Consider the following 23,922-nt stretch of genomic DNA (forward strand, 5'->3'; position numbering starts at 1 on the left):
ATATACAGGAGCTTACTGAACCAGAAACAAATTATATCTTATCATTTATTGTATAAAATCAATGCAGATAACATTACAATTGCAAAATGGGTTGCAAAGTTTTATTTTTTTACCTTGAAAGTCAACCACGACGACACTACATGGTTATATTCTAGGACACCATAGTGTGGTCAGTCCCAACACTGGAGACCAATGGAGCACAGCCAAAAAAAAAAAATGCTTTATTTCTGCTGCCAAAAATATGCACATATAGAACATACTAAAAACTTAAAAACTGCCCCAAGACAATACAAATCATTATTTACAATGTGGAAGGCTTGAGACTGAAATCTGATGTCTAGTAAGTACTGTATGGTTTAACATTTTGAACAAAAGCAAATTCAGATAATACAAGAATTCAACATATTAAACCACTGTAATAAGAAACAGCTGATGGAGAAGCATCTTCTAGCACCAGAGAATTTGATGCTTGAAGAAACATGCAGAAAAAAAAAAAATGATATACTTCGTGTATTTACATAGCTTATACTCTTCCCTACCAAACTAATTGGTACAGAAGAGCAAGAAGAAACTCCTGCAAATGATCACACAAGGGGCTTGCCTATGGTTATAGACTTCTCAGGGCTGAGTCCTAATACGAAGTATATCAACCTCCTTCACACTGCGGGCTACTCTGGGGAGCTGGAGCGAGACCTGGAACTGGCAGCAGAGGCTGGGCGTGGAGGAGGAGAAGCTGAACCCCCTCTGCTAGCACAGGCTGCCATTGGGGATTGGGACCTGGATCTGGCATCCACCTTGCCATTTTCTTGCGGGGATGGGGATCTGGAGCGACTGTGGGAAGACCTTTCCCGATTGGTGTTTGAGCGACCTTGGGAGCGACTCCGGGAACGATCATGTTCCCCTTTGGACCGACCTCTGGATCTCTCTCTAGATCCCTCCCTGTCCCCCTTTGATAGACTGCGGGATCTCTCTGTGGATTTTTTCCCCTTAGGACTAAGTGATCCGTCACGTGACCTCTCTCGAGACACATCTCTCTTCCCCTTAGACTGCTCTCTCCTTCCTTTAGAGCGGCTGCGAGAACGCTTGCTCTTGGACCTATCATGCCTTCCTTTAGAGCGGCTCCTAGACCGATCTCGTTTTGTTTTGGGTCGGCTGCTGGATCGGTCACGTTTCCCTTTAGACCTGCTTCGGGACCTCTTACGCTTTCCTTTGGACCTGCTTCGGGACCGAGAACCTTGCTCTGACTTAGGTTTACTCTCCGAACGAGACTTTCGCTGCATTGATGGTGATCTTGAGTTTTCTTTGCTCCTGGACCTGGACCTATAAGAACATGCAGATCATAGTATTACATAAAAGAAATCACAGCAGAAGAAACTTAATAGGTTTCCTTTAATGTCTCCCTACCAAGCAGCTTTCCTTCTTTCCCTCTACTGACACTTTTCAGATAGGGGGGGGGGGAATCCAGAGTAAGCTCGGGGTCAATAGTTTTAGCACATACATAGGGCTGAATATATTCTGCTCTCATGTGACAGCACCGGGACCAACCACCACAGGTTCGTTGTATTTGCTGCAGTTACAGCACCCATAAAAAGGAGTATGTGCTGCTGAGAATTATTTGCAGCCATGAAAGGGCTACAAATCCCTTGTAAAAGTTAAGTCCTTCTATTGCCCGAGTTAAACGCCTGCGCGTAATCCGTATCTGTCCATATATTGATGCATCCATAGCTCAAATACATCCTTTACTTCAGGGCAAGACCAATGCTTAAATAATTTTAAAAGCAGTTTTAAAGTACACTTGCAATAGAAGCATGGGGGCTGCCATTGATTGCCTCCTGAAAATGCTAGTTGCCTGGCTATTAGGAACAAGCAGGGCATAAAATGAGAATTAGGACTATACCTACTCCATGCCAGTGAGCGCAAAAAAACCCCATTGAAGTCAAAGCTTCAGTCAGATAGGCAGGCTTAGACTTTTAAAACAGTGAGAACAGCAATGAAAGCCAACATAGTTCCCAAAACACAGGTGTAGCTTGTGCTAGGAATTTTCGTCTGTAATATAAAAAACACTATAGATGTGAACAGAACCTTACCTGGACTGACTCTTAGCTGGTGTGTGGGAACGGCTGCGTTTTGCTGGAGAACGAGAACTACTTTTCTTAGCGGGAGATCGGGAGCGGCTCTTTTTGGCTGGTGAAAGGGTCCTGCTTCTCTTTGCTGGCGACCGGGACCTGCTCCTCTTGCCAGGTGACCGGGACCTGCTCCCCTTGCCAGGTGACCGGGACCTGCTCCTCTTGCCAGGTGACCGGGACCTGCTCCCCTTGCCAGGTGACCGGGATCTGCTCCTCTTGCCAGGTGACCGCGAATGGGTCTTTTTACTAGGAGACCGAGAAGGACTTCTGGATTGACTGTGGCTACTGTGTCTGCTCCGGCTACGAGATCTTCGCCTGCTCCTGGAACGTGATCTAGGAGAGCAATGTATTAAGAGATCATCATTTGCCTCATGCAAATAAACATTCCCCATACAATATCACAAAAAACATTCTGGGCTTATGCACATACAACTTAAGGTGGACCTGAACTCTAAGTGAAGACTTGATGCATCAGGATGTCAGGGAACGTCTACAAAGTTGCCTAAACAAATTCTTCCTAAAAGAATTGCACTTCCTGTGGCCAAGTACTCCTGTACCTGAAGCCTAAAAGCGGTACATCTGCAGGGGTGTGGAATTCCTATCGCCCGACGCATGGGACATGCAGTTTCGGGCGCCGGGCGAGTAGTTTTTTTGTACACTTAGCTCTGCTTGTCCGGAGCGGGGCTAAGTGTACATAGTGAAGCCGCCGTTCGTTTTCAAGTGATCTGATCACTTGTATGAAACGAGATGCTCGGATTCTGTCCGTCCCCCCCTGCCCGTGGTTTTCGGGGTCCCCCGCTCCGGAACCTGAGCTCACCATAGAGCCTGCAGAGCAGATGAAAAACGTCAGTGTCATCACTGAGACCGTGGGCTGATCACAGCGCCACCTGTCTCAGCTGTCAGGAACTACACAGAACATCTAAAAAAATTAGATTTTTTTTTAAAAGCGACAAAAATAAAACAAAAAGAAAACGAACCCCGCCATCTGCATGCAAATAAACGCACGCATAGGACATTGTGTGTGTGTGTGTGTTGAGTGCTGCCGCCATTTCACTGTGCCATATTGTGGTAGCAAGGCAGCAGAACACTCCCACACGCACAATGTGCATTAAAGGGCAAGTTCACTTTCTGGCCCCATCTCTCCCAAAACCCCCCACCCCCCGGCTATACTTACCTTTCGGCAAACAGTCCTTACCCTCTGCCGGTACAGGTGTACTGTCCTCAACCCGTACTGTCCAGCGCAGTCCTGCCCTATGCATTTTGAATTTCGCTTGCAAATTGCAAGCACTCATTGGTCAGCGTGGTCTGGTGACCACGCAGACCAATAGTTTTGATTAGAGATGCACAGATAGAGTATTTGGGCAAGTACTTGTACTCGCCCAAATGCTCAATACCTTCTCCAATACCAGAACTTTTGGTCAGAGGAAGGTTTCCTCTGACCGGCAGTGCCGTAGGGGTCATGGAGCCAGCTTCCCATGCAATCACGAAGCGGGGCATCGACTAATAACCCGCCTCCCAGTTTCCTGATTGGCCAGGAAGCCAGCTAATTGCTGATTGGCCAGGAAGCCAGCTCCTTGCTGATTGGCTGGGAAGCCAGCTTCCCAGCCAATCAGCATCGAGTCGGCTTCCTGGCCAACAGGTCATTGCTCGCCGCCCGGTTTCCTGATTGGGCAGGAAGCTGGCTCGATGCTCATTGGCCGGGAAACCGGCTTCTCAGCCATTCACAATCAAGCCAGCCAAACATGGGAGTCGGCTTCACTGGCAGTCAGGAAGCTGGGTAGCATCTCATTACCCGCTGCCCGGCTCCCTGATTACCCGGGAAGCCTGCTCCATGCAAAAGGAAGCACCGATACTCGCTGAGTACCGAAAGCAAAATATCGGTACTCTATACCCAAAAACCGGTATTGGTGCATCCCTAGTTTTAATTCAAACTATTTTTTTTGTATTGGGACAAGTAGATTGTTATGAAGGACAAGTAGATTTGGCCCCGGCTTTAGCCCTTGGACAAGTAGTTTTTTCAAAAATGTCCACACCCCTGATCTGTAGTGAGATCATACAAGCCACTGCTGCCTTGGACTAAAAGTCTCGAGATTTGCAGTGCAATTTGGTGACATTACTACTGTGCTGCTCACTGGTGGTCTTGGAGAGGAAGCTGTACCTGAGGACCTGCAGTGCAAAGATCTCACTACATTTGCTTTATCTGGTTTCTGTGGCACATTTCTGAATCTCCAGCTGCTACTTAAACACTCCCCTGCCAGTTTGCAGTCATGTGGTGCAACAGGGACATGAGGAAGCAAAGTCCTGTCTCTACCAAGTTGGCAAACTTTACAGTGTGAAAGAGGGCCTGGTAAGAGTAATCCCGAAAGTTGAGCTGCAGGGCATCTACAGGCAATGCTGATGACCAGTCCTTATATTCTTAGGAAAAATGTCCACAATGCAGGCCCAAATCTAACCCAGATCTGCCACTACTGAAATATCACTTGGCCACAAACTATGAAGTTTTCCATCTTTATTTGCAAAGACATTTTCAAGGCGTTAGTCAGGTGACTCTAAGGTTATTAGCAGAGAGGAGCTAGCTTTGCTCAAAGACTGGAGTTATAAGATAATGTAGAAAGAAATGTCAGGTCAGACTCATGAATCGAAAACTTTCAGGATATACAATATGCTAAAAAACTGCACCACTTATTAAAACCAACAGGATATCTGAAAAACAATTAATAATTTAACCACTTTCAGCGGGTTCACGTAAATAAATGTCCTCCACTGGAAGTGGTTATACCAAGATCATGGCTGCTGCAGCCATGTTCTTAGTACCGATTTAAAAAGCCGGCGATTGCTGTTTAAAATACAAGCGATTCGGCGTCTGTGCAGGCACCGGATTACTTGTACACTATCAGACCCCACTACCCCATTACTTGTACCACTATCAGATCAATGGACTCGGAAGAGATGTGCATTACATCCCTTCCGGTGTCCCTGTACACATTCTCTGGCTCCTAGAGCCAGAAGAGGCTGGTGAAGATGATCTTTGCTTTATCAGCTTCCCCGGGGTCCCTAGGTGACATTAGGGGCCTGAAAGACCTCCAATGTCTCCATAAAGAGGACCTGTTACATTATATTTGCCATTACCTAGGGGGCTTGTTATCCCCCTATGTGATAGTAATAAAGTTGTGTGTAGTTAAAAAAAAAACTAAAAAATTAAAAATGCAACAAATTTCTTTTAAGTCACTCACCCCCCACGTGCACACACATACAACACAAACACGCGTCGGATGCGCCTACGTGCAAAAGCGAAAATTGCGCCACACATCGTCGTGAGCGTCAGAGAGCAATAATTCTAGGCCCATTAATCACTTTTAACACTAAACTGATGAGCAGAAAGGGGGTTTAAAGTGTCGCCTATGGGAAATTTTGGTTATTGTAGTTTTTTGCGGTTTCACGGACACACGCAATTCTAAGGCTTGAGATGTTTGGTATCTATTTAAACGGCGTGACCACGCCGCCTCTTATATTTAACCCAAAAAATTGGGTAATGTTTATGTGCACTAAATGTCATTTTAGTGTATTTTATCTTAATACTGGTTTGATAAACATTTGTGCAAATACTGTGCGACATACAAAATTGCAACTAGCATCTTATTCTACAGGGCCTCTGCTTTCAGAAAATAGATCATTGTTGGGGTTCTGAAGCTGTCTTCCTGCCAAAAATTCTGATTTTATCATGTGTGCAATTTGCTCCGGGCAGCAAGTGGTTAACGTCCCAACAGGTAACTAAAACATGCATACACAACCCAGTTCTCCTTGTATGCCATCAGAATACACAACCCAGTTCTCCTTGTATGCCATCAGAATACACAACCCAGTTCTCCTTGTATGCCATCAGAAAACACAATACAGCATCATGTGCACTATACAATCTATATTAAATCTAGTTCTGGAGCTCACCTTGACCTGCTGCCAGAGTAAGACCTTCTGTGACGTGCTTTGCTTTCCACTAGACGAATTTTCCTGCCGTTAATTTCAGTGCCATCAAGTTTATCCAAAGCTCTCTTCATGTCAGAGTGAGATCTGAACTCTATCACTCCCTCATTGGTACGTTCCTTGTGGGCATCAGCATATGTAACCTCACCGGCTTGCCTCATGAAATCCTGAAAGGAAAGAGCCAAGGTCACGCTTCGGCATGAAAAGCAGAAATACTGACAAACCAAAAATTCAGGCATTTTAACAGTGCATCTTAGCCCAAGACTATATCAAAGAACACTGGGCAAAATGTGTATTAACCCTTGCAGTGGGGCTACCCCATGCACTGCAAGGGTTAACTGCTCATTTTGGTCTAGGGAGGAAAATAAAGTTACACTGAGCAGATCCTCAGAGCCACATCTTAAGACTTTCTTCCAGTGTCTCTCCACCTCCACTGCAGTGGTCCCTGAATCAGCATGTTCTCTACAGTGTATAAGATGTGAGGACACCAAGGTACATATCACTGCACGGAGGGAGCGCTGCCACGGTCGCCTTGGAGGAACGGGTGAGTAACCTTTTTTTTTATAGACCAAACCGAGCATTTAACCCTTGGTGTGGGGGTAGCCCCACTGCAAGGGTTAATAAAAAGTTTGCCCGGAGTTCTTTAATTTTATGTAGAGTTAGAACATTGTCAGTTTTTCATTGCAAGTGTTAGAGATTTTCCTTTACTGTCTAGATGACCTCAAGTTACACATTTAGAAGCCATAACAATCGTAATACAGGTAGAGAAGGCAAACGTATCAAAGTGATACTTTTCAATGGCTCATTACTCAAAAAAAGCCAAGTTCTCATCCAATCAAGGACTCTTATACACAAGAGCTGCTTTTCACAACCACAATCTACATCTGCTGCTCAGATGGTAAGAAATAAAGAGTGCCCTACTAACCACTAACACAGGTTGCTGACAATATTTAACTTCCTTCTCTACCTGTGTTCACTTTCCAGGCTGACAGAATAGATCCTTTGCTTTTCACCTACGTATAAGATGGTGCAGTTCCTTTAGCTTACTCAAAATTATCCTGCAACACATCAATGGTCAATAGTTACGGCGTTCTGTCGAAATGGCCAACTCGTCGAGATCTCAAACTCGTAACTTCACATCCTTTGGGAGATTTTGACGAGCTGGCACTAGTGCGCCAACCTTGGCATTTTTCCAAGACTCGTCAACTTGCCCAATTGCCCTAAGTGCACCTATGAGACCTCTCAATCCTCATCGAGCTCTCCAACTGGCATCACTGCTTGTGCCATCGAAATGTCCAGGCAGGCACACTAACGCAAATGAGAATGTGATACTGCTCTTAAGGGGCAGCGCAGGCGCACTGACGGGAGTTGGAGATCGACAAGTTGGACATCTCGTTATAACAACGGCACGATGGAGAATGTAACCAAAATATGTAACAATATAACCATAGCAGCATCAAAGCTCATTTATAAATGGATTATGCTAGCAGTGGATCTCTATTGCTTCCTATAACCGCAATACTAACCTTAAGATCTTGCCAGCTGCAGCGGCTGGAGAGATTCTCCACGATAAGTCTAAACTCCGTGCGCACGGGAGGTCCATATTTATCTCTGCCGGATCTCTGGCTCCTGTAACCACCTTTATTGCACATGGAAAGCAAAGTCAGGTCTCCATTGAATATGTACAGTACAACAAACTAAATCTTTTTTGGGAGGGCTTTAATTAAAACTAGAAAGAATAGGATTCTTTACATAAAAACCTCCTTTGAAGCCGTGACTTTGGCCAATAAGCAGAAGAGACGTTTACTCACTCTGTTCTGCTGTGTTATGAGACTGCTTAGGGGGTGCTCTCAACGAACCTTATCAACAAGGACATAAAACTTTATGACATAACAAAATTTAAATCATTTACATGCATGTTCTACAAAAGCATTTACAAGAGTTGCCAGTCACATTATTTACATTAAAGGCAGGAGGTACAAGAAAAAGTGGCACTTGGAAGCACACGCAAGGGAGTCACCTAATCCAGTTTAAAGCCGTTTGGTCTAACCCTTTTAATCCTCACCATCACCCTGCGTCTAATGGCAAAAGGCTGCTGTCGTCATGGCTTCCGGTAAGGTCAGCCAAAGGGTCATAGGGCAAGGGTCACACAATGTTTGGAAAGGCCAACCAGGAAAGGCAGTCATCTTAAGCCTCAATGGTCTCAGCCCCCACTGGTCTCTTTCAAATTGAAACATCAAGGACGGTTAAAAAAGGATTTTGGAATTCGACATGCAAAAAGGTTAAGAATACAAGTTAAACATAACAATCATAATACACAAGCTGTTTGCATACAACTCTACTTCCAGCATAAAAACCAAATCATAACTACTGCCCAGCCCACACCCACCTCTTTAAAACCAATATAAACCTGTGCTGCCGAAGGCATAAACACACCGCCGACACCACAGGATTAATGACTTCACACATTTTTGAAGAGACACTCACTTTGCAAAGCATGGACAGACAGTGTCTGCTGCCAGCCCCACCCCAGCAGTTTGAATGCTCCCACACCACCGGCGTTCTGGACACCAGTTTAGACAAGTGGGGACCCTGCAGCGGGGAGGTACTAAGGGAGCCCGGGGGTGCTCTCTGCAAACACTGTTCTTTTGCCCTGATTTGGCAAGTGGCACTGTCTCTAGAATACACCCAAAGCATTTTTTTTACATTTTGGATAGAGCGGTGAGGATTTAGAAGCAGGTTTTTATTGCAGTCTGTCCCCTCAAGAATATTTAAACCGGACATAGACCGTCAGATTTTTATCATTCAGCCGCACTGAAAATCACTTGCTAAAGAACGTGGGAGGAATGCCTGTTAGAATACTTGAACAGTGACTGCTGATTGGCTAAAGCCACTGTACAAGTGACAATTTTGCACCCGGCTTTTGACAGGTTGATTTTGTTGAGCTGAAATTTGGGTAAGGCCATCACCAGGAGAAGGGTAAATCCACAATATGAAGTTGTCATGAGATCAGGTGGTGAAGACATTTCCTTTCACTTCCTGCGAGTCTACAGGACAGACAGTGAAAGGAAATCTCCCCTATTGGGAGACAGATGGCATCAAAGATGAACAAGTATTTAAAAATTCTCTATCGAAAATGTAAAAAAATGTTTTGGCTTTAGAGATACTTTAATATTTACCATTGAAGAGTACATAATAAAAAGCAGCACATCCAAGTGGGAACATTTAGACAGAAACATGTCTAATCAGCTACCACTGAAGCTGTGCTGTAACATTCTGCATCTTAAATACAACAATAACCACAGGCAATAATGCAGACTACTGGATGAGTGTTCACTCAAAACGGAAGTACACGCCATCCAATTAATCTACAATGACAAAAACAGTGCAAGTCAGTCAGGTGGAGCAAACTGCATTTTTTCTTCATAGCATTAGAAAAAGCAGAGCAATGTTGACTTCTATCCATACTACATTCATATACAATTCATCTAGGATATGAGCTGCTAAATTCTACAAAACTGCTTGGCTTTAGTACAGTATTCAATGCCATATCAAAAGGTAAACAGCACAACAGCCTGTCTGACTATAGATGCAAAATAAAGCTATACGTAGCCCTCTGAATACAGAAAAATATAAAACCTGTCATTTATCAGTTTCCAATGTGCTGTCACCTAGTATCTACTTACAGAAATAAAATAATTTTTTTAAAAATCACACGTTATTAGCAGATGATTACTTGAATTACTATGTGAAGCTAAAGGTCCCCTTCTACTTAAGGATCTGACTTTCTAGATTGGATTTCTGGCAAAGCAAAGGTTTTAACACCTGCTCATGATCCAATAGTTCTTCATACCCCCCAAAAGCTGCTGCCAAGATAGGTAATGCTTACTGCGATTTCCAAAGCTACTGTATCCTTCCCTGTCACGTCGAGGTCCTCTGGCATGCTCCACAATCACACGCTCTCCACACAGGTCTTTCCCATTTACGTGACCACGCCGCCTCTTATATTTAACCCAAAAAATTGGGTAATGTTTATGTGCACTAAATGTCATTTTAGTGTATTTTATCTTAATACTGGTTTGATAAACATTTGTGCAAATACTGTGCGACATACAAAATTGCAACTAGCATCTTATTCTACAGGGCCTCTGCTTTCAGAAAATAGATCATTGTTGGGGTTCTGAAGCTGTCTTCCTGCCAAAAATTCTGATTTTATCATGTGTGCAATTTGCTCCGGGCAGCAAGTGGTTAACGTCCCAACAGGTAACTAAAACATGCATACACAACCCAGTTCTCCTTGTATGCCATCAGAATACACAACCCAGTTCTCCTTGTATGCCATCAGAATACACAACCCAGTTCTCCTTGTATGCCATCAGAAAACACAATACAGCATCATGTGCACTATACAATCTATATTAAATCTAGTTCTGGAGCTCACCTTGACCTGCTGCCAGAGTAAGACCTTCTGTGACGTGCTTTGCTTTCCACTAGACGAATTTTCCTGCCGTTAATTTCAGTGCCATCAAGTTTATCCAAAGCTCTCTTCATGTCAGAGTGAGATCTGAACTCTATCACTCCCTCATTGGTACGTTCCTTGTGGGCATCAGCATATGTAACCTCACCGGCTTGCCTCATGAAATCCTGAAAGGAAAGAGCCAAGGTCACGCTTCGGCATGAAAAGCAGAAATACTGACAAACCAAAAATTCAGGCATTTTAACAGTGCATCTTAGCCCAAGACTATATCAAAGAACACTGGGCAAAATGTGTATTAACCCTTGCAGTGGGGCTACCCCATGCACTGCAAGGGTTAACTGCTCATTTTGGTCTAGGGAGGAAAATAAAGTTACACTGAGCAGATCCTCAGAGCCACATCTTAAGACTTTCTTCCAGTGTCTCTCCACCTCCACTGCAGTGGTCCCTGAATCAGCATGTTCTCTACAGTGTATAAGATGTGAGGACACCAAGGTACATATCACTGCACGGAGGGAGCGCTGCCACGGTCGCCTTGGAGGAACGGGTGAGTAACCTTTTTTTTTATAGACCAAACCGAGCATTTAACCCTTGGTGTGGGGGTAGCCCCACTGCAAGGGTTAATAAAAAGTTTGCCCGGAGTTCTTTAATTTTATGTAGAGTTAGAACATTGTCAGTTTTTCATTGCAAGTGTTAGAGATTTTCCTTTACTGTCTAGATGACCTCAAGTTACACATTTAGAAGCCATAACAATCGTAATACAGGTAGAGAAGGCAAACGTATCAAAGTGATACTTTTCAATGGCTCATTACTCAAAAAAAGCCAAGTTCTCATCCAATCAAGGACTCTTATACACAAGAGCTGCTTTTCACAACCACAATCTACATCTGCTGCTCAGATGGTAAGAAATAAAGAGTGCCCTACTAACCACTAACACAGGTTGCTGACAATATTTAACTTCCTTCTCTACCTGTGTTCACTTTCCAGGCTGACAGAATAGATCCTTTGCTTTTCACCTACGTATAAGATGGTGCAGTTCCTTTAGCTTACTCAAAATTATCCTGCAACACATCAATGGTCAATAGTTACGGCGTTCTGTCGAAATGGCCAACTCGTCGAGATCTCAAACTCGTAACTTCACATCCTTTGGGAGATTTTGACGAGCTGGCACTAGTGCGCCAACCTTGGCATTTTTCCAAGACTCGTCAACTTGCCCAATTGCCCTAAGTGCACCTATGAGACCTCTCAATCCTCATCGAGCTCTCCAACTGGCATCACTGCTTGTGCCATCGAAATGTCCAGGCAGGCACACTAACGCAAATGAGAATGTGATACTGCTCTTAAGGGGCAGCGCAGGCGCACTGACGGGAGTTGGAGATCGACAAGTTGGACATCTCGTTATAACAACGGCACGATGGAGAATGTAACCAAAATATGTAACAATATAACCATAGCAGCATCAAAGCTCATTTATAAATGGATTATGCTAGCAGTGGATCTCTATTGCTTCCTATAACCGCAATACTAACCTTAAGATCTTGCCAGCTGCAGCGGCTGGAGAGATTCTCCACGATAAGTCTAAACTCCGTGCGCACGGGAGGTCCATATTTATCTCTGCCGGATCTCTGGCTCCTGTAACCACCTTTATTGCACATGGAAAGCAAAGTCAGGTCTCCATTGAATATGTACAGTACAACAAACTAAATCTTTTTTGGGAGGGCTTTAATTAAAACTAGAAAGAATAGGATTCTTTACATAAAAACCTCCTTTGAAGCCGTGACTTTGGCCAATAAGCAGAAGAGACGTTTACTCACTCTGTTCTGCTGTGTTATGAGACTGCTTAGGGGGTGCTCTCAACGAACCTTATCAACAAGGACATAAAACTTTATGACATAACAAAATTTAAATCATTTACATGCATGTTCTACAAAAGCATTTACAAGAGTTGCCAGTCACATTATTTACATTAAAGGCAGGAGGTACAAGAAAAAGTGGCACTTGGAAGCACACGCAAGGGAGTCACCTAATCCAGTTTAAAGCCGTTTGGTCTAACCCTTTTAATCCTCACCATCACCCTGCGTCTAATGGCAAAAGGCTGCTGTCGTCATGGCTTCCGGTAAGGTCAGCCAAAGGGTCATAGGGCAAGGGTCACACAATGTTTGGAAAGGCCAACCAGGAAAGGCAGTCATCTTAAGCCTCAATGGTCTCAGCCCCCACTGGTCTCTTTCAAATTGAAACATCAAGGACGGTTAAAAAAGGATTTTGGAATTCGACATGCAAAAAGGTTAAGAATACAAGTTAAACATAACAATCATAATACACAAGCTGTTTGCATACAACTCTACTTCCAGCATAAAAACCAAATCATAACTACTGCCCAGCCCACACCCACCTCTTTAAAACCAATATAAACCTGTGCTGCCGAAGGCATAAACACACCGCCGACACCACAGGATTAATGACTTCACACATTTTTGAAGAGACACTCACTTTGCAAAGCATGGACAGACAGTGTCTGCTGCCAGCCCCACCCCAGCAGTTTGAATGCTCCCACACCACCGGCGTTCTGGACACCAGTTTAGACAAGTGGGGACCCTGCAGCGGGGAGGTACTAAGGGAGCCCGGGGGTGCTCTCTGCAAACACTGTTCTTTTGCCCTGATTTGGCAAGTGGCACTGTCTCTAGAATACACCCAAAGCATTTTTTTTACATTTTGGATAGAGCGGTGAGGATTTAGAAGCAGGTTTTTATTGCAGTCTGTCCCCTCAAGAATATTTAAACCGGACATAGACCGTCAGATTTTTATCATTCAGCCGCACTGAAAATCACTTGCTAAAGAACGTGGGAGGAATGCCTGTTAGAATACTTGAACAGTGACTGCTGATTGGCTAAAGCCACTGTACAAGTGACAATTTTGCACCCGGCTTTTGACAGGTTGATTTTGTTGAGCTGAAATTTGGGTAAGGCCATCACCAGGAGAAGGGTAAATCCACAATATGAAGTTGTCATGAGATCAGGTGGTGAAGACATTTCCTTTCACTTCCTGCGAGTCTACAGGACAGACAGTGAAAGGAAATCTCCCCTATTGGGAGACAGATGGCATCAAAGATGAACAAGTATTTAAAAATTCTCTATCGAAAATGTAAAAAAATGTTTTGGCTTTAGAGATACTTTAATATTTACCATTGAAGAGTACATAATAAAAAGCAGCACATCCAAGTGGGAACATTTAGACAGAAACATGTCTAATCAGCTACCACTGAAGCTGTGCTGTAACATTCTGCATCTTAAATACAACAATAACCACAGGCAATAATGCAGACTACTGGATGAGTGTTCACTCAAAACGGAAGTACACGCCATCCAATTAATCTACAATGACAAAAACAGTGCAAGTCAGTCAGGTGGAGCAAACTGCATTTTTTCTTCATAGCATTAGAAAAAGCAGAGCAATGTTGACTTCTATCCATACTACATTCATATACAATTCATCTAGGATATGAGCTGCTAAATTCTACAAAACTGCTTGGCTTTAGTACAGTATTCAATGCCATATCAAAAGGTAAACAGCACAACAGCCTGTCTGACTATAGATGCAAAATAAAGCTATACGTAGCCCTCTGAATACAGAAAAATATAAAACCTGTCATTTATCAGTTTCCAATGTGCTGTCACCTAGTATCTACTTACAGAAATAAAATAATTTTTTTAAAAATCACACGTTATTAGCAGATGATTACTTGAATTACTATGTGAAGCTAAAGGTCCCCTTCTACTTAAGGATCTGACTTTCTAGATTGGATTTCTGGCAAAGCAAAGGTTTTAACACCTGCTCATGATCCAATAGTTCTTCATACCCCCCAAAAGCTGCTGCCAAGATAGGTAATGCTTACTGCGATTTCCAAAGCTACTGTATCCTTCCCTGTCACGTCGAGGTCCTCTGGCATGCTCCACAATCACACGCTCTCCACACAGGTCTTTCCCATTTAACTCGTACACAGCGTCGTCCGCATCACGCGAGTCTTCGAACTCTACAAAGCCATACCTGAAAAAAGTTCAATACGAGTGAAATTAAACACATTCACCTAACCCGTAGTCACTTCTGATGGCAAACTTTCTATAGTCAGACTTCCTCATTTGTTTTTCGTGTCTGGATAGTGGTATTGTCACCTTAGTAGGGTTCAGAATGGGCTGTACCAGTTTTCAACCCCTCACTCTGTCACCACATATGCGATATTACATGGTTAGGAATCAATCACTATCCCTGGATGCCCAATCATTGCGCCCAGGGATAGTGATTAATTCCTTACCGCACGTAGTCTTATCACATACGATTACATGCGGTGTGCAGGCGTTCTGCCGCTTTCAAATGGAGAAATCTCCCCCGACTTCCTGTCTCAGTTAGGAGGCCACCAGGACAGGAAGTAAATAGAAACCTGACAAACAGAAAGACTGTTAAGCAGCACAGTGTTGTCACTGAGACTGAACTGAGGTAAAGTCTCTCAAATAGGACCAATGGGCTGCAATAAACCTTATAGGTACACTTCTACTGGAGTCACACTAATCAGTACTTCTAAAAGCATGGAAAATGTCCCATCAGCAAGCAGGTGAAATAAGAACCCACTGGAAAGTCTCTCCTGCCAAAAAAATAAATAAATGATTCCACCCATCTCTAATGTGCCGTGAATCTGCCAGGTGCATAGGAAGATGCATCTTCCGAGTGCAGAGAACTTTACATCAGAGAGGACTTCAGAGTACCCGAAGTGTCAGAGATGTCGGCAGCGGGGGTAGAGAAGGGGGCACATTTCTCACCTACAGCATTCCATATCTGTACAGTTACAAATGCCAAATGGGCTATCCTGCAACTAAGCAGAAGCCCCATCATTGCTATCAAGTGTCAGGATGACAGCATTTCTTTCTCATGGGGAAGTTCCTCTGCAGCCAATACAGTGTTCACAGACTGCATTAGGAGAATTCAGTGGCACCGCTTTCACCCCCCCCCCCGGCAGAGCGATTGAACGCGTGACAACAAAACTTTGCCAGCTGGACGCTGAAATTTTTTTGTTTCCATTGGAACTGAACATTCCAATGGAAAAAAAATAGGGCAAGCCCCCTATTTTTTGCGTTTGCAGAGGAACGGAGGCTAAGTTTTTGCCACGCATCTTATCGCACTGTGGGGGGGTCACGGAAGCGGTGTCATTGAATACAATGCACCGCCACGCTCCCTCCCACAAGGGGAAGTTTCTCAGCGATCGCGGTCCGTTCCAGCAGCTCTACCGTTCTGGAACGCACACGTTTTCGGTGTGAACAGGGCCTAAAAATGAAAACAATGCGTTCCCTGATCAGAAAAGTTCCATAAACTAGTCTCCATGACAAGAGAATGTCAACCATCAATGGGGAAAGCCCTTCCCACTCCCAGATCAAGTTGTAGACAGATGGTCGTTTTGCATAGTGGTCAGCACTGGGATCCTCCATTTGAATACTGTCAAGGATGTGATCTGCATGGACTTCCTTCAAGTACACTGGTTTTCGCCTAAAATTCCAAAGACATGCTATTAGGTTACTGGTTATTATCCAAACTGGCCCTAATCTGTCTGCATGCGCAAAAGTATGCATGCGAGATCATGACCTTCGACTGTAAGCCCCCTGAGGAATATAAAAGTACTGTAGGGCCTGGAGTGTGTTAGCCCAAGCAGTCAATATGTGGCATATAGAACACCCTACATACCGGTAGCAGAAAAGCACTGGGACCAGAAGATGGGTGGAAGTTATTTTCACCTTATGATAAAGTAAAATTGAGGTCAAAGCCTGCTTTTAAGGCCAAGTTCATATTATACATCATGGTAATGCACATTATAGTATGCATGCTCCCAGAGGAGTACAAGGGGTGTCATCCTGCCAACGAGATGCCATGAAATGGCGAGGGCTCAGACTTGAAAAAGTTGCAGCATTGGGCTGGATTATCTTCCCAGCAAGATATGGGTTACTCTACCTTCCCCAGGAGGAATTGACTAGGTCTCTGCTGCAATAAAGCATTCTTACCTGTGTCTGCAATCTTCTTTAGAATGTACACTGAGCTGCACATGTCAGAATCAATCAACTCCTATATACATGTGAGGGAGTGACGCCATCCTGACCAGTCAAGGGGGCCAAAGACCTTAAAGTGACACTAAACTCAGGAGTTAAATCTTAATACATTCAAGTAACTTAATTAAAAATGTATCTTATTTGTGTATAACTCGGCTGTAGATCCTCAAATCTCTGAATTGGTGCTGACACTTCCTTCTGGAGGGTGGCTACTTTTGTTCCCTGTGGTCACTGTGAGTGTTAAAGTAGCCACAGCTCCAAACTCACTCCTCTGATGGACTGCGGGGCAGCGCAAGGGGCCGTGCGGGGCAGCGCAAGGGGGCCGTGCGGGGCAGCGCAGCGCATTAAGCTGTATTCCTTTTGCAACCTAATGCAATTCAGCAGGATGCAGCGTCCTACATATCAGGGAGTTGCATTGCATAAAAAGGCTTGCATGCTTTATTTCCACAACACTCATGCATGGTGTGTATAATGAAAGGAACTGGGTCTGGCCTGTGCTGATCGATGCAGCCCAATTGACAATGTGAGCGAGCCATGTATTCAAACATAAAAATGGACTCTGTAACGACCATTGGCATGCAGCAAGACTCGGCGCGGTGCACTCTGGGAGCACGGGGGTTGCCCAGCAGTCATAGCGGGAGCCGCACGTGCTCGCACTCAGCGAACGATGACGTCACGGGCCAATACAATGGCCTCCATTTTGAGGCAGCAGCAGCCCACTACTACCACATATCATGGCTCCCCTCAGCCTGTAAAAAACACACACAAATTCGCCGGGTGCGAACCTGTCCCTCTCCCCGCGTCCGCACCGGGCCTACGCAATCGCAAAGCACCCGCCTACCCACCAACGGTCCCAAGGCCGCAGAGCGCACAGCACGGTCACCGCCTTCTTACCCGTTCTTCAAATCCACCTCCAGCAGCTTCCCGTACCCGCCGAAGAACCTCTGGATGTCTTTCTCCCGGACATGGTAGCTGAGTCTCCCGATGTACACACGCGGCATGGCGGCACCACAGTAAAAGATGGCGGCCTCAGCTCCACAGCAGAGTGACGCGACAAAGGCGGGAGGGAGGCTTTATAAACTATGGGGGGCGTGTCCCGGGAAGGGGCGGAGAATGTCCTGTAGAGAGAATGAGAGCGAGTTCCGCCGTCCACGCCCACCCGATGTGTTTGAGCGGACACGTGGATGGTACCGGGCTGTGTATTGGGGGTCTATCCGAGTTCACCGGACGACCCCCACTGATATAGAAAGCACGGATATAGGTTCATGGTGTTTACATGGGAAAGAGATCGACTTCCGTCGGATACCATTAGCAGTGTGTGTTACATTTCCCTTCGATGCATCATTTGTAATCATTTATGTAGCAGTTATACCGTGTTTACCCGAAAATAAGACATTGTCTTATATTTTCTTGGCTCAAAAAACACATTAGGTCTTATTTTCGGGGTAGGTCTTATTTTTTTAAATTTATTTTTATGTACAACAATCCACACTTATTCATGTAGAAAAGTCTACATGTATTCATGTACAACAATATGGTGATCAGGACAATCATGGTGCCGTACCTTTCCAAGAGCCATTTGCTAACCAATCACTGGCCAGAATAAGCGAAGCGCGCTTTCACAATGGATTCCTCACAGGCGGAGTGCATTTGGTATCACTCCGCCTGTGACAGGAGCCGGCGCTATAGAGGAAGCATCGGCTTATGCGGCTCTGCTCCCTCCATTGCCGCCTCGCTTCCTCTAGCGTTGGCACCGCTGATTCTCTCCTGCCTCTCCCTCCGCTCTTCAAGGTTCCCCTTATGCCGGTGGCCCTGGGAATGGTCACAACTAGTTTTTATTTTCGGAGTAGGTCTTATATTTTAGCAATTCCCAAAAATTGTACTAGGTGTTATTTTCGGGGTAGGTCTTCTTTTCGGGGAAACGGTATACAGAGGCGTAACTAGAACCTTCAGGGCCCCGGTGCAAGAAACCATGAAGGGCCCCCAACCGCCATGGCACCACATGGTTAACAGGAAGTCTGACAAGTTCCCCAGCAAGCGCTGAACCTCGGGCAGCCGCTTGTTTAAAATTTTGGTGCTGGTGTTCTGTCGAGAACGCTGACCCAGTATCTGCGCTTACGCACAGACGGGATTAACGCGCGTCGCCACGTAAACACGCGTCGGGTGCGCCTACGTATGAAAACGACGGACGCGCTACACATGTTGGGTATCGCCGCGCACGCCGGAGTGAGAGCAATAATTCTAGGGCCAGTATTTTGGGGTATCTCTAAATTTATGACCTGTTGGGGCTTTTAAAGCGTCTGTGGACTTTTTGGGGTACTGCAGTTTTTCGCCGTTTCACGGACGCACGCAATTTGTAAACTGGGCATGTTGGGTATCGTTTTACTCGTTGTAACCTCATCTTTTATATTTCATTTTAAAAATGGGTATTTTTTGTGTTTTGGGACATTTATTTAAATTTATCACTAAATTTTGGGGTTTAATGAGAAGTTGCGCTAATATTGCGCAACATAAAAATTTGCAACTACCACCATTATATTGTATAGGGTCTTGGCATTCAGAAAATATATAATGTGTGGGGGTTTTAAGTAATTTTCAGGCCTAAAATGTGGAATATAACATGGGTGCAAAAAATGAAAAAAAGGCCTGAGTCATGAAGGGGTTAAACAAAATACTTTGTGAATAAATACCGGTTTCCTCCATAATACTGGTCTGTGCGCAAGCGCAGATGCTGAGGTTGGCAAATTCGACTACATCGGCGTTCTTGATAGAACACCGATATCTGCGTTTAGTATCCGGGCATTTTCACGAGTATGAGTACTTGTGAAAATGCCTAGAATTGGCAATGGTGTATTCCTACTTAAAAATATAATGTATTGCTCGGACTTGTAGTCCTACATAGTTGGTGCTATTCTGCATTGCTGTATAATCACCATACAGCAATGTAGAATACCACCAGCTATGCGGGACTACAAGTCCCAGCAATACATTATAATAATATGCAGAACCCCCCACCACTATAATCATGGGACTTGTAGTCCTACATAGTTGGAGCTATTCTGCATTGCTGCATAATCACCATACAGCAATGCAGAATACCACCAGCTATGCGGGACTACAAGTCCCAGCAATACATTATAAAAAAAGTGAGCATTATATCACCAGCATCCACCCACTTCCCCGCGCCCACCCCCCTTCCCACTCCAGACTTACCTTCCTTCTCCAGCAGGGCCCTCTTCCTCGTCTCCCCAGTCAGGGGGCAGGGCTAAGAGGGTCGGGTCCTTACACAGCAGAATGTGCTGCCCGGCGGTGCCTGCAGCATATTCTGCTGGTGACAGCCGCACCCATCCCTGCTGCACAGCTGCCCGTACATGCTGCGGGCGGCTGTGCGGCAGTGAAGGAGCGGCACTCTCTCGGGGGGGGGCCCTCTTCTTCCTCGCTGGGCCCGGTTGCAATTGCGACCCTGGTAGTTCCGCCAGTGGTGATATACAATGTCTCAGCATCACTGCTCCTTCTCACAATACAAGTCTATGGTCGGTTTATAAACACGATTCACACAGCATTCACACATTAGAAAAAATATGAACCCTGGATGAAAGTTGTGTGAAAAGATGTATAATAAACCCTATGGGGGAGTTTATTTAAGGGCCAATTCACACTGGTGCGATGCATTCATTGCAAGGTTCTGTGTAACTAGCGCAGTTACCATGCAACGCATCTACCATGCTTTTACAGTGCGGGAGGTGCATTGCCATTCATTTGAAAAGCATCCCATTTCAAAACAGGTAACCGTATGCTGGATTCAGGGAAACATCTGTAGAAACAATACACATACAACCCGTCAGGTAGCCTAGGGCCCTAGGCCGCGCGTACCATTAAGTACCAAGGCAACAAATGTGTCGAAACTCTCAAAGCTGCACAGCCCGAGAGTCCCCGCGGCATGGCTTGTGGAACACTGAGATATTGGGCTCACCTCATTTGTATGGGTCACATAAAATAAAGAAAGGGTACGGAGTCACCAGTTTAGGCATTAAAAAGGACAAGGCGTCTACTGAAGAACCCCAGAAAGGGAAAGAGGCACAATAAGGAGAAAAGAAAGGAAGAAGAAAGAGTAGACGGGAGGCAGAGCAAGACGCAGACAGCTTCCCACTTCCTGTCATATATCTAAGGTCCTCCAGTCTGCAGTCAGATCAAGGAGTAAGGGCCTCCATGAAGCCTGCCGAGGCTCGGAAGGTAATCTAGGTGGACCAGGTGTGGACATACTTATCACCAGTTTCACGCTCCCCGGCCAAGAGGCCTTCCAGGTCTGCTATATGATCCATCTCCACAGCCCATTCCTTGAGGGTAGGGGCCACCGATGTACACCGGCGTCGCGGGATAACTGCTCTGGCAGCCGCGAGGAAGTGCCGCAAGAGACCCCTCCTCGCCGACCTAAGCGACCCAGGTATCATCGAGAGCAACAGAATCTTGGGGTCATTCGCAATCACTGTACCTGTCAGTCTGAGGTACATCCGTAACAACCCCTGCCAGAATCCCTATAGTAGAGGGCAGCTCCACCAGATATGTGTCATGTGGCCTAGGGAGTTGTTACAGCTCCAGCAGGAGTCAGACTCCTCAGGGTAATATCGGTGAAGAACCTCCAGGCATCTATACCATCTAATGAGTACTTCCAGGTTCTTTTCATGAGCCTTACTGGCGATGGAGAGAGAGTGGGTGAGGGCAAACGACTTCTCCATGTGCGCTGCCGCAATGGGAACTCCCATCTCGCGTTCCCACACTATTATTTTAATCGCACTGCAACGCACAATATGGCTGTACTGCACGTTGCAGCACTATCAGTCGCATTGCGGGCAGGAGATGCCATTTAAATCAATGGCAACGTAATGCACCTCCCGCACTGTTAATGCGCGGTAAGTGCATTGTGCAGTACGGTGCATGAATCGCACGGAACCATGTATTGGTCATCTTATTCTGTACTGGTCCTCTTAGTCCGTACTGGTTATTTTAGTACCTACTGGGCATCTTAGTTCTGTACTGGTCATTTTAGCCCGTACTGGGAATCTTAGTCTGTACTGGACATCTTAGTCCGTACTGTTTATTTTAGTCCGTACTGGTCATCTTAGTCCATACCGATGATTATAGTCTGTACTAGTCATCTTAGTCCATACTGGTCATTTTATTTTGTACTGTTCATCTTAATCTATACTGGTGATTTTAGTCCACACTGGTCATCTTTGTCTATACTGGTGATTTTAGTCCGTACTGGTCATTTTAGTCCATACTGGTGATTGTAGTCTGTACTGGCCATCTTAATCCCAGGGACCTCCACTGTCTTCCAGGCAGAGACTGAACACTCACCAGCTCCTCTACCTTTAGTCTGGGTTCACACCTGGGCGTACGGAATATGCGCGTTTGTCGTGCAATTTTACCGCGATTTGCGGTAAAGAAAAACATGCAACAAACGCGCGTTTCCGAGTCCTCTCCGGCTGTATCCTAATGGATACGCGCGGCAATTACGCCCCAAAGAAGCTCCTGTACGCGCTGTAAAACGCCCAGGTGGGAACCATGCCCATAGGCAATTATTGGTCTTCACATGTTGAGCGTTTTACAGCGCGTAGGAACGCGCTGTAAAACGCCCAGGTGTGAACCAGGCCTTAGGGATGTGCACAGCTACACAATCAACAGGTGCTGGTCAACTTTAAAACATAGTCCATGTTTGGAGGCTTCATTCCACCCAAGTCTCTCTAAAGCCTCCAGGTTCCGGGACCCTGAACAGGGCGTATCATTGCTGAAGAAAACTGAAAATCGAGTTTTCTCCCCCTGCAACATGCCTCCTGGAGTCTCTCATCTTGTATGAGTGAGAACCTTGGGTGCCCTCTAGCCCTTATCCCACCATAACAAGGCACACAATATATACCGTATATACTCGAGTATAAGCCGAGATTTTCAGCCCATTTTTTTGGGTGAAAAGTGCCCCCCTCGGCTTATACTCGAGTCAGCGCCAGCGCGTCATCTTACTTACCTCGCTGAGCGTCGCGTCACTGCTGCTCGGTGTGCGGCGCTCCGAGCGGGGTCATCTGGCAGTCTCCGGGTCCTAATTTAGGTGGCCGGAGACTGCCAGATGACCCATGTACCCCCTTTTCCACTTACAGAGCTAGGTTATTTTTCTTTTAAATAAATATTAATGTAATTTTATTGGTATCTATCTACCAGTAGCTGCCTCATTTCCCACCCTCGGCTTATATTCGGGTCAATACTTTTTCCCAGTTTTTTTTGCTAAAATTAGGTACCTCGGCTTATATTCGGGACGGCTTATACTCGAGTATATACAGTACATAAAGATCAATATGCACAGAACACTATACACTACTTATAAAAACAACGGTGGACTTTCTGACTAGATAACATTATCAGTTCAGTGATTTGACTTGTTCCTTAGACTTGCTCTTTAATGCTGCATTTTTCAGGCCGAGTTCCAGACGAAGGATCACTCACTGGGTCTCCACATCTCCTTAGGGACTTGTAATGTACTCCTTCATGCTGAATGGATTTTGCATATGACTCGGCCTCAACCAATCACAATACTGTAGATTACTGTGAATGTGTTTAAAAAGACAAGGTTCCGGGTTGTAGATGAACTCCCATCAGCACTGAAACAAAATGTAAACTAGGATTCCACATTATCTTACATTTTTAGACAAATACATACAATGGGGGGAATTTATCAAAACTGGAGCAGACAAAATCTGGAGCAGATTTGCACTGCAACCAATTAGCTTCTCTCTTTCATTTTCAAATCTTACCTGAGCAAACTGAAGAGAGATGCTGATTGGTTGCCATGGGCAACTGCTCCAGATCTTGTCTGCTCCAGTTCTGATAAATTCCCTCCAATATCTTTTAAATACAATCCGTCCCTATTTAACACATTAACACATTATTAACCCTTAGTCAGCCCCAACTCCTTCCTTCCCTTCTCTACTTGCCTATTATTCTTCTGCAGTATTCACTATTTTTTTTTTTACCATTAATATTTTGAGTCCCCATTGGAAGGTTTCCCATCTAATCCTGTTCTGGTGACAACCCAAAATGTGGGATTTTCTTTCACTTTCAGTAATAACAGTCACCAGGACAAGCAGAGAGGGTGAATCTCCCTAATGGGGACATAGACAGCAATACAAACCTGACAGGTGATCTAATCCCTCTCCACTCAATCCAAAACTAAAAAAGTTTAAACTTCAGTTGCACATTATGGTAG

The 23,922-nt window shown here is 45.1% G+C and overlaps 1 protein-coding gene across 3 annotated transcripts; it reads right to left on the reverse strand.

Annotated features, from left to right (window-relative positions):
• Positions 1-231: 231 nt before the first annotated feature.
• Positions 232-17,751, reverse strand: SRSF6 (serine and arginine rich splicing factor 6). 3 transcript variants are annotated; one of them, XM_018557682.1, is made up of 6 exons: positions 17,562-17,751; positions 14,474-14,625; positions 12,111-12,223; positions 10,549-10,751; positions 2,088-2,459; positions 232-1,320 (listed from the first exon to the last, which is right to left on the reverse strand). In XM_018557682.1, the coding sequence occupies exons 1-6, from the start codon at positions 17,666-17,668 to the stop codon at positions 669-671; spliced, it is 1,599 nt and encodes a 532-aa protein (XP_018413184.1). In that variant the 5' UTR covers positions 17,669-17,751; the 3' UTR covers positions 232-668. The 3 variants fall into 3 exon arrangements, with proteins under 3 accessions (XP_018413184.1, XP_018413186.1, XP_018413185.1); XM_018557684.1 differs by lacking the exons at positions 10,549-10,751; positions 12,111-12,223; positions 14,474-14,625; positions 17,562-17,751 and adding exons at positions 6,072-6,274; positions 7,634-8,327; positions 9,997-10,088; XM_018557683.1 differs by lacking the exons at positions 10,549-10,751; positions 12,111-12,223; positions 14,474-14,625; positions 17,562-17,751 and adding exons at positions 6,072-6,274; positions 7,634-8,477.
• Positions 17,752-23,922: the final 6,171 nt, after the last annotated feature.

Source organism: Nanorana parkeri, unplaced genomic scaffold (assembly GCF_000935625.1).
Source record: "Nanorana parkeri isolate BGI_ZX_2015 unplaced genomic scaffold, ASM93562v1 scaffold295, whole genome shotgun sequence".
Classification (NCBI taxonomy): Eukaryota; Metazoa; Chordata; class Amphibia; order Anura; family Dicroglossidae; genus Nanorana; species Nanorana parkeri.

Excerpts from the sequence above, each read along its gene's own strand:
- SRSF6 (XM_018557682.1), bottom strand. The coding sequence starts at position 17,668 with ATGCCGCGTGTGTACATCGGGAGACTCAGCTACCATGTCCGGGAGAAA. Across the intron at positions 10,752-12,110 it reads GCAGCTGGCAAGATCTTAAG|GATTTCATGAGGCAAGCCGG; the intron begins GTTAGTATTGCG and ends CTTTCCTTTCAG. Across the intron at positions 2,460-10,548 it reads TACTCTGGCAGCAGGTCAAG|ATCACGTTCCAGGAGCAGGC; the intron begins GTGAGCTCCAGA and ends TTGCTCTCCTAG.